The sequence below is a fragment of the Drosophila virilis genome, chromosome 2, assembly GCF_030788295.1.
Source record: "Drosophila virilis strain 15010-1051.87 chromosome 2, Dvir_AGI_RSII-ME, whole genome shotgun sequence".
In the NCBI taxonomy this organism is placed as follows: Eukaryota; Metazoa; Arthropoda; class Insecta; order Diptera; family Drosophilidae; genus Drosophila; species Drosophila virilis.
In genome coordinates this window covers 22881547-22904882 of record NC_091544.1, presented here as the reverse complement: position 1 = coordinate 22904882, position 23336 = coordinate 22881547, and the positions used below count along the sequence as shown (strand labels likewise).

The 23336-nt window shown below is 35.8% G+C and overlaps 1 protein-coding gene and 1 long non-coding RNA gene across 37 annotated transcripts in view; one reads left to right on the top strand and one right to left on the bottom strand.

Moving 5' to 3' along the window:
* Positions 1-23336, top strand: part of slo (calcium-activated potassium channel slo) — a 54331-nt gene that overhangs the window by 901 nt on the left and 30094 nt on the right. For 7 of the 36 annotated variants that reach the window (XM_032440849.2, XM_032440850.2, XM_070207754.1 and 4 more), the window contains exons 1-7: positions 1703-1858; positions 6941-7279; positions 12062-12220; positions 12355-12466; positions 12766-12917; positions 13211-13378; positions 14743-14834. In XM_032440849.2, coding sequence (XP_032296740.1) covers positions 1796-1858; positions 6941-7279; positions 12062-12220; positions 12355-12466; positions 12766-12917; positions 13211-13378; positions 14743-14834 — 1085 coding nt within the window. In that variant the 5' untranslated portion in view covers positions 1703-1795. Of the gene's footprint in view, positions 1-1204; positions 1582-1699; positions 1859-6288; positions 6483-6940; positions 7280-12061; positions 12221-12354; positions 12467-12765; positions 12918-13210; positions 13379-14742; positions 14835-17372; positions 17465-20697; positions 20790-23336 lie in introns of those variants that run through there. The other 29 variants (XM_032440859.2, XM_032440864.2, XM_070207762.1 and 26 more) reach the window with 12 other exon arrangements.
* On the bottom strand, positions 13928-14585 carry LOC116652392 (uncharacterized). The gene is made up of 3 exons (XR_011416277.1): positions 14415-14585; positions 14279-14327; positions 13928-14196 (listed from the first exon to the last, which is right to left on the bottom strand). It is a non-coding gene; the product is annotated as an uncharacterized lncRNA (long non-coding RNA).

Below are 23336 nucleotides of genomic sequence, written 5' to 3'. Positions count from 1 at the left end.
GTGTCAGTCAGTCAGTGCCCGAGCATGTACCTTTGTATACACACATATACATACTTATCATATACATATATATATAAACATATATATGAGAGCGGTAGATACCTACAAGGAAATTTAACCAAATTTCAAACGAGTTCGATGCGTGCACAGCCAGGCAGTCATTCTGTTTACATTTCGGCTCAAGGTGGCAACACTGACAGTGCTCATAATTACAGCATATTTGCGTCATAAACATTACAAATACTAAAAAAATATGGCTGCTTTTGTTTTGTGAAGAACATGCTTTTATAATATTTATAATATTTATATTCTATACTCCATGGAACTGCGTTGTGCGGCTTGTTTTGTTCGTGCAGGTACATAAGTAAGTGCATACATACGTACATGTGTATTCATTAAAGAATGTATGTATGCATGTATGTGTTGCGAAGCACAACTAAAAACTAGGGCAGTGTGTTTCCGTTTCAACGACAGGCTGCAGCAACTCTTGGAAGCGTTCATTGCCTCGCACACGCTTCACGCGCACGGTTCACATTCCTTTTCCGTACGTTCGTTGCCCCGCAGGCAAATGCTAACTGGCGTCCCTCTGTCGCATTGTCCGCATATCTTACGGATTTAATTTGTAAACAGCGTTTGTGAACTAAATCAGGCCGGATAATAATGAAACTAGTAACAATTAGTAATATAGATAAATTAAATTTAAATAGTTGTGATAGACACGGCGTATGCTTAACATAAATTAATTTGAGCCTTCAACCCGATATAAAAAGCTTTACACTCTTTCGGACTACATCTAAAGTACATGCGCAAAAACTGGGAGAGCGAGAGAGAGAGAGAGAGAGAGAGAAATAGGGGAGAAAGAGCTAGTGAGAGCAAGTCCTAAGAACCGACGCTCAGCTGCTGCTTTTGCTTTGAAATTTGCTTCGCGTCTTTATTTATTTATTTACCAGGCCGCGTTTTCATTTTTCCCGCAGTTACTGCCCAGTGATGGAAAATGGGCAAATGGGCAGTGAAATTTGTTAAGGACGAGCATTTTGAATGATATTTTGGATTTTTGATAATCTACTGAGTAATTAAGTGTAACGATATTAACAAATATAGTAAAAAATAATAAAAATATAACTGGTCCGTGAAAATTTGAAAATATGTGAAAAGTGAAATAAAAAATGATTAAATATGTTTTTAACAACAATTCTACTCATAGCAAATACTTACATCAAAATTAATACAAATAAACGCACAATGAAGTTAATAACGGTATTCTAAAGAAACAACAACAAGAACTTACAAAACTAATTTATATGAATCGAATGACATATAACTGTATACAGAGAATCCGAAAATATAATAATCCGAATGTGATGGTAAAGAAATTAAAGCAAAGCAAATAACAATATTTCTACGGCTACAATAATATTAATAAAAACAAAAACAACAGCAAAACAAAAACCAACAACAATAACAATTCTATTAATAATAATAAGAATATCAACAACAAATCGTCTACATATTAATGTGCGATTTGAGCGTGTGAATGTTGGCAGCCCTGGAGCCCTGCCTCGGTGGTATAGCCTGTACTAGGTGAGTAGCATAACTGGCAATGAACCGAAACCCGCCCCTCTATACAAAGATACAAAAACACTCTCCTACATATCTGACGCACACAACTTCAAGAAGCGAATATGAGAAAGGACACAACCATATCGATTGCGGCTGCTAATTTGGCTCTAATTGCAAAAGAGATATCAAAATTCAACCTGATACCAAATACGAACCCGATACCGAATCAGCTAACATGGCCAGCTGGTGTCCAAATTGTCATGAACTGCCACCGTTTTATCCGCCCATCTCGCCAAAGGTAAAACCCCATTTCTTACGTGTATAACACAAGCTAGCAATTGTGAAAGCTCAATTGTGCTCGAACTGGCCATAGATGTGCAATCAGTGCAACCAAGAATCAATCAACCAATCATTCAATCAATCAGTCAATCAATCGATCAATTAATTAATCAATCATCGTGTGTCCATCGTCATTAGCGCAAATTAGAAGCGTATAATTAGACATTAATCAGGAACTTGCTCATCGCATCAATGATCTATGATGACTGTTTCAGTGTACGAATACGCTTCATTTTAGCCTATGTCCGCCAATATGTATGCATGTATGTATATATTTATGTATGTGTGTATTGTTGCACGCGAGTAAAGCAGCTCGCGTGACCTTAGCAAACGTGGCACAGAAACTGAAACTTAACTAGACCCAACGCCCTGGGGGCAGCGTAAGCCCTTCGGCCTTGGTAATGTTGCGACGCCCGCGGTCAGCAATCGGTGGCTACAATCAGCGGGCCAAGTGCTACCCATAAATTGCTCAAAAAGTCGAAGGGTATTTGTCAACTCGTTGCTTGTCGCTTGGCATTTGCCACAACCGTGTCGGCTCTGTCTCTATCTTTGTTCTCTACACTTCTTGGCGTTCCACAAATTGACGGACATGTGTCAAGTTATCTACCACCTCCCTCCTCCAAGTCCAAGTCCACGTCCACGTCCACTTCCACTTCCACGCCCATGCTCACGCTAACGCCCACGCCTCAAAATCAATAGTTCGCAATGTAAATTATTACCTCTTGGTCGCCGTGTGACTTCATCCATTTGATTGCCGTCTCAGGCCGCCCGCTTCCATCGCCGTCTGACAACCAAATCGGCTCTGACTTGTGGCATAATTTATATCGCTCTGTTATCTAAACGCCCTGCGACTGGGTTATTAGTCGCAGCAGGTCGTCGGTCTGTATACGGTATACGCGTATCTTAAGTCCAGTTAATGCACTTTGACAAAAAATTTCAAAGTAGCCAAAGTGTCAAACAACATTCTTAAAATCAACAACTAATTATTTTTTTTAAATCAATCAGTCTACAGTTTGATGGTTTGTTGTTTATTTAGCTGAACCTAATGAATTGAATTGACAAATCAGGTCTGCTGCCAATGACTTTTAAGAAATATACACATATACTTTAAATTCAAATGGAATGGTTCATTTGCAATCTTGGCATTTTTAGTTTATTTTATTTATTTTCTTTTTTTCGTCTAAGGCAAACATCTGCCAAAGACAACGATAATTGTTTGTTTATTTATAGTTCACACAGCTTATGGACAGTTCATTGGCAAATACACTTCTCATCGTCTCATTATCGGAAGCGTCGAGATCTAAATAGATTATAAATGTCAATAATGCAATAATGATTCTAAAATAATATTGACGGGCGTAGAAAAAGGTTCAAGGATGTTTTTTACAGATTGATAACGAATAAATGACTTATTATTGATATTAAAAAAAAAACCAAAGCAGCAATATGACAATCAATTTGTAAATGTACATGCTTAATTCTAAAATAATCTTTGCATCTTATTATCTTCATCGAATTGCTTATTAGCATTATCTATTTAGACCCTTCGAATGCAATTATATAGCTTGCTCTTCTGTACTCGTTTGAATACACGTGAACGCCTGCTGTTGTGTAAATCATCATTCCATGCATTTTACAATTTCAAGGCTAGCGTCAGTTTAAAAATATTCATCTGAGTACACTAATTGAAAACATTTTTAATTGGCCAAATGCAATAAAGCGATAAACTTAACCGTACCGAGTGTCGCATATAACAAGAACTAAAAATATAAGAGCGCTCTTGTTGGCAGTGCCTGACAAGAATGTACCCTGTAGTCAGGAAATGTATTTTTTCTATGGACCTATGTATAGTCAACCAGAACATACATCCTGAATTTTGATTCTTTCGCTAGTGAAAGCACGTAAAAATGATTCACCCACCAAATGTTGACCCCCATTTCCACCAAGGAGGAATGGATTTTCCAAAAAGTAAGAATCACCTTTTTGAGAGGGAGGGGACAAAGATCTTTGAAAAAGAGTGAGGCCAATCAGATAGTAAGCAAAAAAGTTGCTTGCAAATCTTTTTTGTCATTTTTCCACACAGTGGAATGCACCTTCATCAGATAAGGTAACAACATCTTACGGTTTGAGCTGTGCGTTGATCAAAAGCCATATCAACAAATAATTTCCATTGAGAAAAAAAAAACGAATTAAAATAGCAGAACACAGACAGCACAGAAAACAATAGATATTACAATGCTGTTGATAGAATGCGTATGAATGTGTGTGTGTGTATACATAATTTCTTAATTTGCGCAAGCTGCCGCACATAATATTTTCAACTGCTCGATTTGCGCAAGCACTAGGAGGACGTACAGCTAAAACTTCAAGACTCTAACTCGAGTAGGTTCTGAGATCCTTGCGTTCATATATACGGAACGAACGGGCGGACAGACTGATCGACTAGGCCATTAATACCGATCAAGAATATATATACTTTACAGGGTCGGAGGTGCTTCCATCTGCCTGTTACATACATTTGTACAAATACAATATACCGTTTTTACCCATTTCCTTTGGGTTCAGGGTATACAAATACACATTGCTGCCGCGGCTGCTGTTGATGATGAGCAATTGTGGCTAGTGAAAACGCGTAGGTAAAACGGAGGCAATTTAACTCGGGCAGCTTGTTGCCATGTTTGAGGAAACGGCGGACTATTGCTGTGGTTGGCTCTGGGGGTTTGGGGTCGTTGTTGGCCTGTCCCCGCAGGAAATAGCAAACAAAGCGCGTAAATTATGAAACGACAGCTTACTGGCAACATGGCGTGACTGGGCTGAGTTAACCTGGTGGTTCCTCGTTTGCCACTGGGCGCTGAGAGGGAATGCAAAAATGTGATTGTGTGTGTGTGTGTGTGTTTGTGTGCTTAGAACGGCACTGGGCAGAACAACAAGAGAACTCATATTTTATTTATATATATTTGCCCTGTTGTTTTTTTGTTGTAATAGCAATTCATTGTTGGCAACTCACGCACACATTGACACACACATATATATGGGTATATAGGTCTATTATACAAACGTACGTTCTAATACCCTTTCCACGGGCATTATCATTTTGAGGCAACGTATAGAATAGACTGATTGGAATACAAGAAATCTGGGAAGTTTTAAGTGAATCCCATGCAGCTGGCCAAAACGACCCCAACTACCTTTGCTAGATCACTAATTCATACATAGAAAAATTTAAAAATCTTCTAGCAAGCCGGCTTTTGATTTTTTATGTTCCTTGAACGAAGCCATAAGCCAGGTGGGTCAAATAAAGTAGAGCCGAATACGGTTGGATATAGAGGAAACAGAGTCAGAATCTCAAATCACCAATCCGATAAATAAGATACTTTAAATAAATGTTAATGGCAAGTTTCAAACGTAAGCCATATATATGTAACATATAAAATCAGAATTATATTATAAGTATAATATAATAAAATGAATGAAAAATAAAATATCTGAACTTGCGGTTATATTAGAATCCCGAATTATTGGGAAATGCCAGCGCCATAGTTAAATATAGATTACATTTGTATCAGATAAGTTCCAGTTAAAGTTTGTAGGAAAAGAGTATGCAGGTGTGGCAGGTGTCAGTGCTAAATTCTGTTTTCATTTTTCGTGCCTGTTAATTCAATTCAATTTTGTCGCCTGCGTTGACAATTTTCGCGGTCAGCCAGCGAGAGAGCGAGCCCGCGCCCGCCTCCGCGTCAGGAGATAGCACGCTGGCCAGCTAAGCAGCTGAGCAGGCGGCGTTCATTTTCAGTTGGTGCGCGTCGGTTGTGCGGTTCGCTCGTTGCCTCCTTTTTGTATGGTGCTGGCCTTAATCGTGCGTGCTGTGCTGTTGCGTGTGTTTTCTTAGATGCAGATGTATCTATAATATACATAAATATATATATATATATTTATGCGTATATAAATGTATATATTTACATACATAGTAGCATAGGCAGTGATTCATTGAGTGCGTTGGCCCCAGTTGCTAATTATTGAAAAGCGTGCAATAATTCTGTCGGCCATCAAATAATAATAAAAGACCGTGTACTAGTTGAGTGGATGTTAAGCTAATCTGACTCGATCAGATACATTACATATGTATCTAGCAGTCGGTGTATCTACGTCTGTCTTCGTAATCGTATGTTAAATGTCGCATGGCCAAAGCTGACATCTTAAGAAAATTGTAGCCGCGTTCTTTGCTCATGTGTGGTGTCGATCTATGTGCGTGTGTCGCATACTATATTGCGAGACAACTTTAAAAATAAAAGAAAGATTTGTTTGTTGCTATTTTTAAAGGCGTGCCAAGTTTTCTGCCGTTTTTCGCCGTTATTGTCGCAGTCGCGTCTGTTGGCTCTTTGGTGGCGTCATTGGCCACTTGGCCATGCCCAAAGTGGCCAGGGCCTATATGCACTTGAAAGCCCAGAGTGCCTCGACCAAACCATAATCACAATATCATACAAATTGTACATATTTATATAGTGTATATAGTGCAGTGCGCCGCAATGTAAGCAACTGAAATGGCAAGCGGGTTGATCGGCACAAATATCAGTGTATTGACAAATGTAAGCCAAGAATCTAATAATGCGTTCATGTTGATCGGTTGCTTATTTTTGTATTTATTAGATAAGTTGTGCTATACATTATTTTTTTGTTTTGTTTTAGCATTTACAACTAAGTATTAATGGCCTACATTCTCTGTCGTCGAAAACTGTTATTTTTGTTTACATTTATGCGCTTTGCGATGCAAACTTGAGCCAAAAAATGTGCTCATTCTTAATGTCAAACGTGACGTACTATGTACGTATGTGTAATACATTTGCATACAAGCATACAATCTAGTGTATATATGTGTTTAAGTATGTGTACATACATATTTATAAATGGCTGCCGCCTTGTGCTCAGAAACTTTGTCTCGTGTAGATATTATTTGTATTGGTAATAGTTATTAGTTAATTGCTAATTGATTATTAATAGACTAATTATTCTGAATACTCATGCATATGCTATACGAATTTTGCAGGGGATGTCGGGGTGTGATCAAAGCACTGTCGAATCATTGGCCGATGATCCAACAGATTCACCATTCGATGCCGATGATTGTCTCAAAGTTCGCAAATATTGGTGTTTTCTGCTATCCAGCATATTCACATTCCTTGCTGGCCTGCTCATTGTGCTGCTATGGCGTGCATTTGCATTCATCTGCTGCCGCAAGGAGCCGGACCTGGGACCCAACGATCCCAAGCAAAAGGAGCAGAAGGCGTCACGTAACAAACAGGAGTTCGAGGGAACATTTATGACAGAAGCAAAAGACTGGGCTGGAGAGCTTATCTCGGGTCAAACAACAACTGGTCGAATTTTGGTAAGTATATTAATCCCTCTCCCTTCCACATCAGTATTTTTAGTTGAAATTCTGTTTAACCTTGGAAATTTACAACAAATCGAAACAATTACGTGGCAGATAAATATGGCCAGTAATTCTTTTCAAGTGCATTCGAGTTACCCATTCAATTTCAGCCCATTCTATTCGATTTGCAAGGGCAAGCTGGTTGCGTGTAAAATGTAACATTTACATTTTATTAGCCACATTTCGTTGCTGCCACTGTGTGTTGCATGTCAACAGCGGAAGCAGCAAAGTAAATCAACCATTTCCATGTACCACAAATGCTCGCCAGCAAATTGATTTAGTGGCCTGGAAGCGGCTGCTTTGGTGTATTAAAAAAATCCACCAGCTACTTGGAAATAAACATATGTTCTGATAACTAATGATAGCTCATGAAAGAAGCCAGGTGCCATGTGCAAACAGACCTAATTTAATGTTATGCATATGTCACATTATGCAGCCATCCATTAAATAGGAACTTCTGCCTAAGCTCTACGCTACTAGAGGAATTTATTTTCAGACATTTAGAAGTTGCCGACTGTTTTTTTTTTTTTAATTTCGTAATTATTTATTTTGTGAGATTAGAGCACATTTTTATATGTTGTTATCAAAGTAACAAAGATTATATTGGGTTTTTGGCATATATTCCCGTGAATCCGAAAGATTTTATTTATGAGGGAGACGGCGCTAACGCCTAAAGACCACTTGCAAAGATCTTTGCGCATATTTAGTCAGGAGGTGTTTGACACTTTTCAAACTTTTCCTTGTGGAAACGTTTTTTTAAGATTAAGTAGATAATTTTCCTCACTTCCTGGAACGAAGGTCAGTCGCCTTCAAAATTATTTTCAAACAACTACATAAGTCCTTAATGAACACACGTTACGGGGTTTTGGAAATTTGACGGTAGATGGTTAAATGAAGCTTTCTGCTAATCATGCGATCGGCCTGAAACTCAAGAAACTAAAAGCGTATACCCTTCTAATGGAGTGTACCATGGAACCTGTTTATATCTATGTGCGTGTGACTGATTCAGAAATTGTAAATAGGGTTTTGAAATTGGAGATGCTAATAGAAAGAAATTGGCTCTTATAGTAACTATCGATTCAATTTTTATAGCATACTTTTGTAAGCATACGAAAAACGTGCAATAGAACATTTTGCATATTTTAATTAAAAGTGTTATTTGATTGCTTCGTTCGACTAATTTAGGGAATCTACAAGCATATTCAGCTTGAAGCCTGCACAGTTATCTAAAATTCCAATTTCGCGCTCTGTTCACATTTCGTATGATAATACCTGCTTTTATCAAGCACAATAGATAGAAAGGTCGTATGCAGCAATTGATTTCCTCTTAAAGCTAACACAGTCGAAATACATTATTTCCATTATCATATGACACTTCAGTGCTGCGGCAACAACAAGAAGCAAGTAATAAAGAAAGGGTGCGCTAGTTGGGAGTGCCCGATTAAGAGATACCCTGCCCCTTGCAGTAAGCTGCCCTTTCAAGACGCTTTCATACATAATATATAATTATATATATATAATTTGTTTATATAAAAAGCTCACGGTATATAACCCAACAGGGTAATATTTTAAATGTGAAGTAACTTAATCATTGATGGGCTTTAAAACTCTATTCCTCAATCGATGCTTACGATAATAAGGGAAAAGAAGGAGTAAAAGCAAAAAATGATATAACAAATTATATCTTACACACATATATGCAAAAATGTTTATGCCTTTTCCAACTGGTTGATTTCTCTGTGGGACATTTGTCGAAATTTGTGCTCTTTGTTGTATGCAAAGAGAGAGCTATCCTTAAGCCAACAAGATTTTCCAGCTAATAGGGGGAAACGGGCAAAATGAAATAAAATAACGAATGATATTTTGGTGCACTAAAAAAGCCACAACCGAAAAAAAGAAGAAATTACAGCAAATAATAAGAGTGGGCCAGGAAAAAGTCTAAGAAAATCGATAAAAACTCGCACGTTTCATTGTTACCAGGGCCAAGGAAGGCAGACGCGTGGGGCTGTAGCGATTTATGGAGAAGGAACGCGAATTGGGGTAAATGGATATAGCCAGGCCAGCCCTTCTGCCAAAACGCCAATCGGTTGGCAGACAGCGGCGTATATTTGTTGGCATTGCAGCTTTTGGCTGCCTTCTGGACGTTTTGCCCAAGCTCGTTGTATCTTTTCGGCTCTGTGCTATAGTTGATATTGCTATTCTTTTTATTGTTGCGGTTGGGTTTAACTGTACTGCAAGTATGTATTCCTTTTCTATTTGACTGTTACACAATCGGTGTTATTCTGCCATTCACTTTAATCGAAGGTTTGCCCCAACAAACTAGAATGAACTCCCCCTAGGGTGGTCAATACTTCATGCATAGCCCTGCAGCTAATTGGCTTTAAATTTTTAAAGCGACGTCAATGCGGAAGTGGAGCGAAAGCCTTCAAGCAGCATTTATGGCAGCTTACTGGGGGCGGTCGACTACATCCGATTGCACTTGGTCACGCCATGGAGCAGCTTCGATACGAGTAGTCAGCACTCTTTAAAAACCTCATTGTGCCTTAGCACTGGGGCCATTAAACTAAAAGCCCTACCATTCTTTCTGTCGCTGCTCCATTACTATTGATTGGTTTCTTTTTTGAGCAGCTGGCAGTCTTAAAATACTTGTAATTAATAGTAAATAGCTAATCAAAACCAACTTTTTTATCCAGAACCCATTCTACTACATAAATTGTTGACCTTGAGGGTCTGTATATCGTCTTTATAATCACAACCATTTCGGTGGCTATAGAAGTTAGTTCAAAGCAAAGGAATCTAGTTTGTTTCATTTAAAACTAGCTCCGGTTGCATGAATGAGGCCAGATGTTCACCTGAATCGAGAGGACATATATAAATATATTTAAGCATGCATTACTTAGTATGCTGACATAAAAGGGAAAACGTCTTCAATTTATCTAAGTCTGACACATTCGACTAAAGCACTCTTGTTTTTAAAGTATGCGAATTAGTTTTGGATAGGCATTCTGGATACCCGAAAGTATTTATATTTCTTATAAATAACATAACATAACACAAAATTAAAATATTCTCTGCAGGTGTCAAGACTGCAGGTGTTTTTTTTTTATACACATTTTTTGGGTTTGACATTTAAAGTTCGATATTTGGCATAACTGGTTCGGGTCGTGCTCGCAACATAGTGACTGACCCAGTTTCTTGCTGAGGTTTCTACAAGAAGAAGAATAATCCCAGCTATAACAATATGAGCAAGAAATTGTATCATCTTTGTGGCCATGTTACTTTGCCGTTTTCGCCTTTCTGGCTTGGGTGCTGCATTGATTACCTTGTCCTGATGACGTCAGTCTTGGATTCACTACTGATATACACGGAAAGGAAAGCCTTACGTCAACACTGGATGAGATTACGGTTCAATTTCATTAGATGCCACTGCCAATTAAGTTAGCTTAATGAAAAGTCAGTCGGCATCCCATGGCGTATATGTAATCCTTTAACATTTCTATGTGAAAGTTTTGGATTAAAGTAAAGCCAATTTTGGAATGTTGTTGTGCTAAAAACTATAATAAAGATCCATTATATTATGTGCATTTGCATAATAACATGAAAAAGTCAGCTTGCGTGCTGCTTTTGCCAAATTCAGTTTTCCTTTTATGCTATGTTTTGTTTGATTATCAAAGCAATTACGTCTATAAGGCTGAGCGGAAATACTAACAACGGCAATAACAATTAAGCCCATTTAGAATAGCATGAAGTGGCATAAGACGACACAATGTTGGCTAAAAGAGCGCTAGTTCCCAGTTGATTCACCTTTACTGGTATTTTCGTTTTGGCAAAAAGCCCTGACATTTAACTCGCTCACTGTTCGGACAGCTGCGGCCTAACGAGCGCTTTTTCAAGCAGAAGAAGCCCTGCCGAAATTACCTTGTAACATTTTCAAGATTGCCGCAGATTTATCAACGGAACGCCCTCGACTTAAGGCTGCAGCGATTTCGGAGCAATGAGATGGCGCAATTAGGCGTGCATAATCCTATCCAATTTATTTTCTATTCATCTCTGCCAGGAAACGGATAAACAACTCAATGGTTGTAAACAAGGCGTGCCAAAAAAACATACCAGAAAGTAATGTGATAGGGAGTACGATTGGGCTTAATTGAAAAGATTTAAAAAAATAAAGATTTTTCTGATGAAAATCAATAATGAGATACAAAACTGGATGTTACAAATACAACTGGCTGGCACGAGGTTGAGATTTTGTGTAAAAATTCAAACTGTTTTACTTTTTGTCAATACACCGTTCAGTGTTAATTTTCTTGAAACTCCAAAATATTTAAATTTTTACTCACACCCAGCTAAACATCCAGCTAATCATTTTTCCGTTCGGTTGAGCCACTATTCCACATTCTTCTTACGGACCTGTGAAGAAGCTTAATACAAATATCTTTGTTTTAATCGGACATAAATAAAATGAACTTAAGACTATAAATTCAGTATCTCCAAGAAAAATTGGATTTGTGCGATGGGACAATCAGACGAGCCCAATATACTCTTAATTATGTGAATGAGAATAAACAATCCATTTTAATCCCGGTTGAACCTTCAGATACCCTCAGATAGTATTATACATAACTGAAACCATAATTTTGAAGATGATACATAATTGAAAAATTAATATATAGTTATAGCATGTTTTTATTGAATTGAACGCAAGTTTTATAGATAATTTAACCATTTTTCTTTCAGGTCGTACTCGTATTTATACTCAGCATTGCATCTCTCATTATATACTTTGTTGATGCATCAAGCGAAGAAGTTGAAAGATGCCAAAAATGGAGTAATAACATTACTCAACAGATCGATCTCGCATTCAATATATTTTTTATGGTTTACTTTTTTATACGAGTAAGTTTTACACGGCACACTCTATTTATTTTGTCGCAAATCAATTGGCTGAGCATTCAGTTTATAATTAGTTAGCTTCTCTTTTGACAAATCATTAAACGTGATTGTGTTCTTTCATTAACAATTTTTTACAGTTCATAGCGGCGTCCGATAAGCTTTGGTTTATGTTAGAAATGTACAGTTTTGTAGATTATTTTACAATACCCCCGTCCTTCGTATCAATATATTTAGATCGAACATGGATCGGTAAGCTCAAAAAAGAAATACCCAAAATTAATAATATTACAAAAATTCCCAAAATTTGATGCATACAAATCGGTTTCACGGAAAGAAGATTTTCATCTCTTGTACATACACATACACAGACACAAACGTATACACTTACGTGTATACATACATCACGAACGCCTTAAAACAATATGTTATGTTTAATTTAACAATTCGAAATAATTCTTAAGGGCGTGCCTAGATCGATTTGTATGCATGCAATGTGCTTTACTCTGCGTGTGGCAACTATAATTTGTGTCAATATATATTATAAACAGGTCTTCGATTTCTTCGAGCGCTACGTCTCATGACTGTTCCAGATATTTTACAATATTTAAACGTACTAAAAACATCGAGCTCAATACGCTTGGCTCAACTAGTATCAATTTTTATATCCGTGTGGTTAACAGCAGCGGGCATTATACATCTGGTATGTAGACACACACTCACAGTTAACATTTACACACACATTTAGCTATGCGTGTCGCGCGTCTTCCAGCCGGCTCTGTGGCAGATTTGCAGCGCGTGTCTGAGCCAGTTAAAATATTACGCATACGCCGCGTTGCACGCTGTTACAGAGTATGAGCCCGGCGCTAACAGCTGGGAGGGCGTGCGTAGCGCTTTTTCCAGTGTCCAATGGCATAGGAAATGTGCAATCTGAATAATCGCTGATGCGTATTTGTTTGCAATTGAAAATTGCAATTGCATTTTCTTAAAATTTAGCTGGAGAACTCTGGCGATCCGCTGGATTTTAATAATGCTCATCGTTTATCCTATTGGACCTGTGTCTATTTCCTAATTGTGACCATGTCAACGGTAGGATATGGTGACGTTTACTGTGAGACTGTTTTGGGAAGAACATTTCTCGTGTTCTTTCTGCTCGTCGGCTTGGTAAGTGTAACAACAAAATGCTGAAACAATCAACAATATACCACACAAAAAGCAACAACAATATGTACTACAACATTATCCAAACTTTCTTTTAGTTACATATATAGACAATGTTTCTCTATCTCTCTCTGTCTGCCTCTGTCCTACCCAATTTACATCGAGGACCATTGAGTTTAGGCCAAGCAACAGCGGTGTTGGCAGTGCTAATATGTGTGAATGATTAAAGTTTTGGTTGTTGGCTAACGTACTTAGTACAGTTGTGCTCAAAACTAGCTTAGCGATAAAGTATTCAAGTAACCAAAACCATCCAGTACCAGTACCAGTACCAGTACCAGAACCAGTACAAATAACTCATGTACCAAGCGTAGCACTTTACTTTACTCAACCTCAACTTGAACTCGTACCAAGCGTTGTCCCTTTACTACATACATATAATTACAATCCGACTTATAGCATAAGGATTTATCTACAATACATTATATTTTATTGAATTAATCTATATAAAACCGTATCCGTATTTAAGAAATATGCTACGTTTTTGTAAATACATGCATAGAACGACTTAATACCGCTGCACCGATTTATTTAAAAAAAAAAAACACAAAAAAAAAACAAAAACGTTTACTTTGAGACTCAGTTTCATTTATGCGTTCATCCCAGTTCCGTTAGCTTTAAATCACTTAAGTAAGCTTAACGCGTTTCAACGTGCGGTTTAATTTAGCCACTCTCGATTCGTTCTTCGCCCGCACTCTCAGCGACATTTACATACTTACTACTCGTACAGCAGCTGGTAGTTGATTCATTTTTAAAACAGTTGCCTTTTGTTTTCAATACCATCGAACCAAATGCATGCAGTTTAGTATCTCCTTTTGTATACATATATTTGAATTTTCTATTTACCTTTGATTTGGTAACAACAACTCGTAGACACCGACACTAACACCGACACCTTGACAAGTAACAAAAAGAAATAACAACAGATCAGGTAGCCGGTGAGGGTCTCGACATTGATTGAAATTTATCTCACATTACGTACATGCATATAATCAATTTTTGCCTAACTATCATATTTAAGGTATTTGTGTTTTGCATGCTTTAATGCTGGCTGTCGCAACTTTGATTTGAGAATTTAACCACTGCTTTTAGGTACATACATATATTGAGAAAACCAAAATATTGATTGATAAGTATATGCCTCCTCTGGTGTGACTGCCTTGACCTCACTTCGAACCCACTAGGCTGACGAAGTGTTTTCTTTCGAGACCTTTTGCTAAAACACAACAATCGTTTAAATTTTAACAATAATTGATTTTGCTAAACAAACTTGTTAATTTTTATATATTCGTATGTGTGGAATATTTTAGGCAATGTTTGCCAGCAGTATACCGGAAATAATTGAACTCGTTGGTAGTGGCAATAAATATGGCGGTGAACTGAAAAGAGAACACGGAAAGAGGTAGTCTATAACATTCAATATGCAATAAAAGACATAACAACATCACAATCAATTTGAAAAACATAATTTCAAACAAATAAATATTAATAACTGTAACACCAATATCAATCAAATAATATCAAGTTGAAGATCTCCAAATGCATAGCCTAACTAAATGTTATTGAAGAATAGAAAACTGTGAAATGTTTAAACAATTTGTTATTTATGCAATCAGTTTTGTTCTTTTCTTTTCTTAAACCAATTCCCATATATATGTCTTATACATGTATATGAACATATATTATATTAATATATATATCAACCTATATATATTATATATATATATTTATTCAAAGTATATGTTTGAGTATTCAATAAAACATTTTCTCCAAGTATTGAGTCAAAAGTCTAGGCGATTATTGCGATAACTCAGTGTGAAGCACGAGAAACAATCTTTCGTACAAACACAAATGTAGCAACCCATAAATTCTTAGTAATGAATAGTCACGTTAACACTCAATAATCAAATTACATACTTAGTCTGTTACCCGTTGTTATAATTTTAATTTACCAAATGGATTTGTATTTTGGTAACTCGCATACGATGTTGACTGTTATGCAAAGTTCTACTAATGTATTTACCCTCAAAAATGTAGTTGTCAGTCAACTCTGACGAATAAGAGTCATGATTACCTAATTAACTCTTTCAATGAATATACCCAAACAGAAAACATGACATTTATTATCATTGCGTAACGCCCTGTTTAATCATACGATCAAAAAGTAAAGTACTTTCTACATTCTTATTTCAATTTGTTTTCTTAAAATTTACATTTTCCTTTCAATAATTATCAATCACAACCTCTATTCTACAGATCAGTTAGTCGTCTACATATACAATTTGTATGTAAATGATCAATTTTTCAATTAAAGTAATTAGGGATTTTGTACTTGTATTTTCCTTTTTATTCCTTTTTTATTTTATTTTTTAATTGATTACGTCTCACACATTTGTTTGAATTAGTTAGCAATTCGTTCTACAAACACTTTGTAGGCGTGTGTTTTACATTACATTTGGCCCGAATTTGCTGTCCATTTACTTTTTCATTTCCTGTTTACATTTAGTAATGTTTTATTTGCCATGCTTTAAATGTTTTTTGCATTAACACCAGAAGTACGAAACATGCGTTTATCAACTTGAGATAGTTAAAGGTTAAGTTCCTTTTTTTTTTTTTTTTTTTGGTTTTGTTTTCGTCAATATCCTGCAGCATTTAAGCAAAACTTAAAGTCGCATTGTTGATAACACAATTTAAAAGCATCGGTCACGCATTACCAAATAAAATATTATATTTCAAAGTATACGTAATTATCTTTATTTATATTTTAAAGAGAGACTATTAGCTATATTATGCAATAATTACATTTAACTTTTGATCCTTAAATAAGCAGTTTTGTATCAGTGTCACCATAACATAAATAGTACATCGATGTCTTCAACATTTTAAATTATGCCTAAAACATGATTTATTTTATTTTTTCGAGACATTTTCCAGATTATCCAGGTTAAATTTGTATATTCCATTAAGTGTACAAACGCTTGTCTGCCAATTGTCCGACTAATTTTCAAAAAACTCAGAAGAAAATGTATGTTTCGAGCTAAAGTTATGGTAAATTTGTGGGAAATGATAAGAAATTGTAGATAAACATTTGTTATAACTGCATTTAAATTAAAATTCGATCAAACATTTTCTCTGGTTTTGGAACTTGTCTTTTGATTCGGTTAGCCGAAGTTTATTCTATAATCAATATTAGTACGACATTGAACAAAAAGGCATATGAGCATATTAAACGTACAAATTCTAGGTTTATTTCAGTTCGCTCAATCTCATTCCATAACATTTAGCACACCATTAGAACTGAAAGTATCGCTATATTTTGTATTTAAAAAAGCCATTAAAATACCCTAAATCTAAATAATAATATTCGTATACGTGTATGTAGTCGGTCGACGACTCTCTCCGCAGACTCCTTGGCAGCCATAGCACGTTTCGTATACAGCTGTAAATCTGTAAATTCATAGACCTTAAAGTAAAAACAAACAACAGTAAATACTTAAAGATAATATCTTTCCAGAGATCCAAACTGTATATATATATATAAAAAAATTATTTACAATTAGATGTAATATTGAGCGAATGGTTTCGAATGTCTGCAAGTGAACCTGGTAAATGTGTATATAAGTATGTAAGTATGAGTGTGTGAGTGAGTTGAGAGTTGACTTGAATGTATGAATCATCGTTAGAATGAGTGCGGTGTGATTATGTGATTTTGAGGTATGTATGCATCCTTTGTTGTCCTGCGTTGTCTGCGTTATCGTCGTCGTTTCCTTACGAATTTGTGAGTCTCGCATTTAGAAAGTTTGTGAATTCTTTTAACACACCATCCAAAGATCAGCAACAAGTAGCCAAATACTAAAACTGCAATTGTAACTGAAACTGAAACTGAATTATTTTGGCACTTCTCTGTATTCTAAAAGTGTATGTGTGTTGTTGAATTTAGGCTGTGTTCGCTAGTTGGATACCAGAAATCACTGAACTGGCTGCCCAGAGAAGCAAATATGGTGGAACATATAGCAAGGATCCTAGAAAAAGGTACACGAATTCGTTGCTGGCTGTACCACAAAAAAGAATTATTCAACAAATAAATTAAATAAATACAAAGTAACTACAACAGCAACACCAAAAAGATAAATAACCAGAATCTATAAAACAACAATCGCTACAATCGAATTAACCTGATTTTTCTTATATTGCATTCTTACTAAACTTCAGAAAATGAAATACTTTTTTAAGACAAATTTTTATTTTTTTTTCTCGTTTGTCCTTTTATTTATTCATTTTTGTATTATCCTAATTTTATTGTTATTTGACGTCACTTGAATTTGCATAAAAATGCCCACACATTTGCTATCAAAATCTGCTCAGCAACTGCACACAAACCAGTTAAAAGAGCATTAGCAAAAAAACACAGACAGATCTTGAACCACAAAACAGTTGCCAATAATTAAGTAAATAAAATGAATATTGCAAAAATATAAAGAACTATATTCGAATTAACAAAAAGGCATTGGTTTCTTGGTGGCATGTGTAAAAGGAGAGAAAACCGAACTCTGTTAAATACGTAAATCAAATGAGCTAAGACTTAAATGTGTCATTTTTTCTTTCTCAAAACCTTCTGTAAATTATGTTGTTATCATATTTCCAAACATAAACATGCTATACATGTAATTTATTATTTTATATTTTTCAACTTGGCTTCGTTTTTTTTGTGTGCGATTCATTAGGCTATTTGTTAGCTTGAGAGAAAAACGATCAATGTGCGGTCAAATTGGGACATGTTCAGTGCCAAAGTGGTTACTCAATGTTGAATCATGTTTGCATTGTTGATATTAAATGTTTACACATTGAATTTAATAGAAATCGTAGTGCCTGGCGGGTATGCAACAAATTCTCAAATTTTCTCACGCACATTTCATCGTCCAAATTCCAAACTAAATCAAAAAGTTTCTTTTCATTATAAGAACGGCTAACTCATAATCAATATACGTGACGCAATTGCTATGACTCAAACAATACTCTATACATAAATGTTTGTAGTTCTCCTTTAAAGGTAACATTTTGATTTTGTTGTATTTTTTGCTGCATAACGCAGAGCATGCATCTTACGACATTGGTAGCACAATTCGGAATCGGAATTGATTGCAAACAAGCCAACAGAGTTAATGAACTTTCAAACGCATTCAAAGACACACACACACGCACACACACACGTATAGACACAATCATACATATTTGATTTGCATAATTCGTTTTGGAGAACAATTTACAGAAGGGTTTAAATACGTTGCGTGTGAGTGCAAAAAACACAAAGCACAGAAATCGATGAATTTTGGCATATTGGTTGGCACAGAAGTCAATGAATTTTAAATGTCTTAGACTATTTGGACGGCAAGCATTCTGAAAAATAGTATAATTAAACAATTTTTTAATACAATAATATGAAGTATTGTCAATATTTTATTTCTTTTGTTTTATGTTTTGACTTAAAAACGAGAATATAAAATAAAAGTCTCATGACTTTTTTTTTGTAATAAGGATCAATAAAATAATAAAGGATTTTTAACGTTAGCCACCTTGTGCTCAGTTCAGGCTTTAATATTTAATCAAAATACTTTTTTTTAGTTTTTAAACAAATTAATCGCGAGTTTTTATGCAACTTCAGCAGAGTCAATTTATGATAAATTGGATTTGTTTATAGTTTTAGTTTCCCTGTTGAAATGCTTCGAAACAAATAGCTTTTTCTTAAGTTTAGTTTTTGAACTTACTTAAAAAAAAATGAATAAAATGCATAACATTGAATTGTTTGTTGGTTTGTTTGTTGGAACCCACACACCAAGTTGCTGCTTTAGTTCTGTACCGATTTGATCTATGGACATTAATTTATTCCAATTTTGTACACGTTTTATAATTCTACTCAAATACATACATAAACAAATGAAGTAGAAACGTTTTTGCAATTTTATCCACTACCTAACTATTACATATTATATAGAATTCACTTGTAATTACATACATGCATACTAAATACTCCATTAATATATGGTAAAATCGACCATACATAACATATTACACAATTTACCTACTTAATCATCTCTAATTAATTAAAGTCGTTAATTTGCTTGCACCTACTTAGTATGCCGCAGCCACGCATATACGAGTAATACAGCTGCCCGAAGCGGCGCTGCAAAATTTCTCAATGATTTAATTAAGACAAACAATTTATTTGTTATCAGTAATAGTTGCAGTATCTGTGTAATCGTAATCAGTATCAATATCATGTCTACATTTGAAACTCTTTCCCGATTCCTCCCAAAAAGTATAGACTCTCACGTACACCATCCAGATACAATGAAACAAATGTTTTGTTTGCGAATAGCGAATATGCCTATTTATAAAATTTATGAAACACACATTATATCTTACCATGCAAAACCACCTGATCTTGAAGTAGTTGTAGTTTCCAACAGTCTCTGCTAATAGCAGGTGCTAAAGCTCAAACCTATCATCAATATAAAGTCAAATTTAGATTTGCATTGATGGGTGTGTGCACTGGCACCAGATATTTAACTCATCCTGATGATATTCGTTACGTGATACTATATGCTTGTTTACATATATCGATTGATAATTTAGTACATACTGTGTTGTTAACTATAGACAACACGTACCCCCAAGAAATCGAAGGCCTACTGCAAAATTAATTGTTACTAGACATGTGTTACTTATTAATAATTTGCAAAACAACAATTAGCTGCAGACTGTTGAAATGGTTGGTTGATTTGCGAAGAATATATGAAAATATACTTTTATTTAGTTCAATTCAATTTCAAAATAATATTTTCTTATGGTTTCTATATTAGCATTATGATTTTAAACATTTAGATGCTTCAGTTTTCACAACTATGACGTCTGGCGCTATCATCAAAAAATAAAACAAAACAAAACAAAACAAAACAAAACAAAAAAAAAAAAAACAGCAACAATAAAAATGATCAACCACCAAAGCAACTTCCCAGCACCCAGCAGGCAAAAGTGTCGTCCACGTCGTTGAACTGAACTACTGAGCATTTTTCTAGGCATACACATGTATATCTATAGAGATTTGTCTGCCAATCGGTATTCCTCTCAGTTTCTCCTGTCTTGACTCCCTCGCGTTCTCTGAGCTCCGTGTATGATTTTTGTATTATTTCTACCAATAAAAAGTATTCAAAAGAAAACAAATCGAAATACTTCACTATCATCATTATCTTTCATACTGAATACAGGCGATTTTTGCAAGTTGTATACCTGAGATTATAGACTTGATTGGAACAAGAGCCAAATATGGGGGCACATTAAAAAATGAAAAAGGGCGAAGGTGAGACAAACTAAATTTTCTTACAATCAACAGACAAATAAATAATCAACTGATTTTAATAATATAAACAACCAGACTACTTACTACCACAAAAACCAAACATAAATTTAAGTCAACAAATATTTAAAATTAACTAAAGTCTTTGTTTCTGACAATATAAACACCAAATCAAAATGAAATTTCTGCAATTTAAAACTGAAATCAACTAAAAAAAAAAAAAAAATAATAAGAAAAGAAACCAATGTAGGGATGACCATTCGATGGCCTTCACAAGCACTTGAGTTCTTTGTGTTCATATTATTTTATTTAGAGAAATTGGTGAACAAGCGTAAACTTATGATTATTGTACATTTTCCGACATGTATTTCAAAGACAACGAGCAACAGCGAACACATCTTTTCATTGACTCTTCTAGCTTACAACTGAGCTTCTCCTTCTTGTATTTTTATCGATAAATCTATCGTTGATTAAATATCCATAGCAGGGTTGCATATGATAAGTGATTTTATATTACCAAATGAGTATAATGCCAACATTATACTCGCCTGTTTAATTTAACTGATTGTAAGTTCGACCACTCCTAGTTCTGTTTCCAACTCCTACACTCGGCCATCCTGACTCTTCATTCGACCCGAATGACGACTCTTCTGTTAAATTAGCATTTGGCTCCCATTTTTTCATGTATTCTGCTACAGTTGTAGTTTTCCCTGGACCTTCGTGGTCGCCTACCTTTTCTACGTCATATCTACCATGGTTTTGAATCTTTACTATTTTATATGGACCAAAGAATTTAGGTTTCAATTTTAAACCAGTACCATACTGTGTTCTCTTAATGGCTACAAGTTCGTTTATTTTATAATTGGACTCTTTTTTGCGATGTTTATTAAAAGATTTTCGGTTTTCCTGCTGTATTTTTGCTATATTTTGCCGCGCTTCTTTACGAACTTCTTCTCTTTCGTTACTTAGCTCCTCTATAGCAGCTTCTTCTAATAGTTCTTGCAAGTCCGATATTCTTTTAAGTTTCATCTCCACACCAGTCAACAATCTAAACGGTGAAACTTTAGTGCTTCTTGGCGGCGTACTGTTGATTGTTTGTTGAACGATATCAATATGCTTATACCAGCTACAAGGATTTTCACGACATAGTTTAGACAACATTGGTATTACGATTTTGTGTATACGTTCTACCTGGCCGTTTCCTCTTGGAACTCCTGTAGCTATCGTAAGATGCTGTATACCTTCTGTTTCACAGTACTCCTTGAACAGGTTTGAAACGAAAGCTGCACCCCTATCTGATATTATGCGCTTAGGATTTCCAAACACTGCTGCCTGCCGTCTTAGTCGATCTACAACTCCTTCTGCGGTGGTATTTTTTGTTGGATAGAGCCAAACAAATTTTGAAAACGCATCGACTATCACTAGAATATAGTTATAGTTTTTACTTGTCTGTTCTATTGGACCGACATGATCCACATGGTACGTGCCTAAGGGCTTGTCTTCTTTGTCAATTGGTGCCAAAAACCCTTCTTTCTTGCCTGATTTGCTCTCAGATATTATGCATTCTACGCAACTTTTTACAATTTTTGGCACTTTTGACGATAGCTGCGGAATATAGAATGTCTTCTCGATTGCTTCTTGAGTTCGTTTTGCTGAGAAATGCCCTTGCTTGTGTGCAATTCTTATGATTTCGTCTTCCATCAGCGATGGTACTACTATAAGTTCCTTGATGGGATCCTTGTATAAAATACCATGCCTAACATAAAAATCTTCGTATGTGCTACAATCCAAAACAGTTAGCACCGCTCGGACCCAATCATCTCTCGCTTGTGCTTGCTGCAATCTGTGCTGCAGTGAGTCTTCAAGCATAAGACAGGATACGCGGCTTAAAGCATCAACATGCCTCATTTTGCTGCCATTTCGATGCTCAATACTGTAGTCAAAATCTTGAAGGAAGAGTGCCCAACGCGAGACTCTCAATGGAATATCTCCACGTTTTTTCATGGTCAAAGCGAAAGCGTTACAGTCGGTCACAATCTTAAATTTTATGCCAAGTAAGTAAACGCGCCACTTTTTCAAGGCCTCGACTATAGCCAGCACCTCAAGCTCATAAGAATGATACTTCTCTTCTGAGGGTTTTGTTTTCCGACTTAAATATTGAATTGGATGCAACAATTGATCGTCCGAGTCTTTTTGCAAGAGTACACCACCATAACCATTCATTGAGGCGTCCGTATGCACTTCAGTCTTGGCTTTCGGATTATATAATCGCAATACTGGAGTACTAACTAATGCTGATTTTAATTGCCTGAATGCGACTAGTTGTTCTTCATCAACTTTAAATTGCACGTCTTTCCGTAACAAATCGGAGAGCGGTTTGGCTATCAGCGCATAGTCTTCTACAAAGCGCCTAAAGTACGATGTTAATCCGAGAAAACGCTGCAAACTCTTTCGGTCATGCGGTATAGGAAAATTTTGAACTGCCTGGGTTTTTCTTGCAGATGGTCTTATTGTGCCTCCCTGTATAACGTACCCTAAAAAGTCAACTTC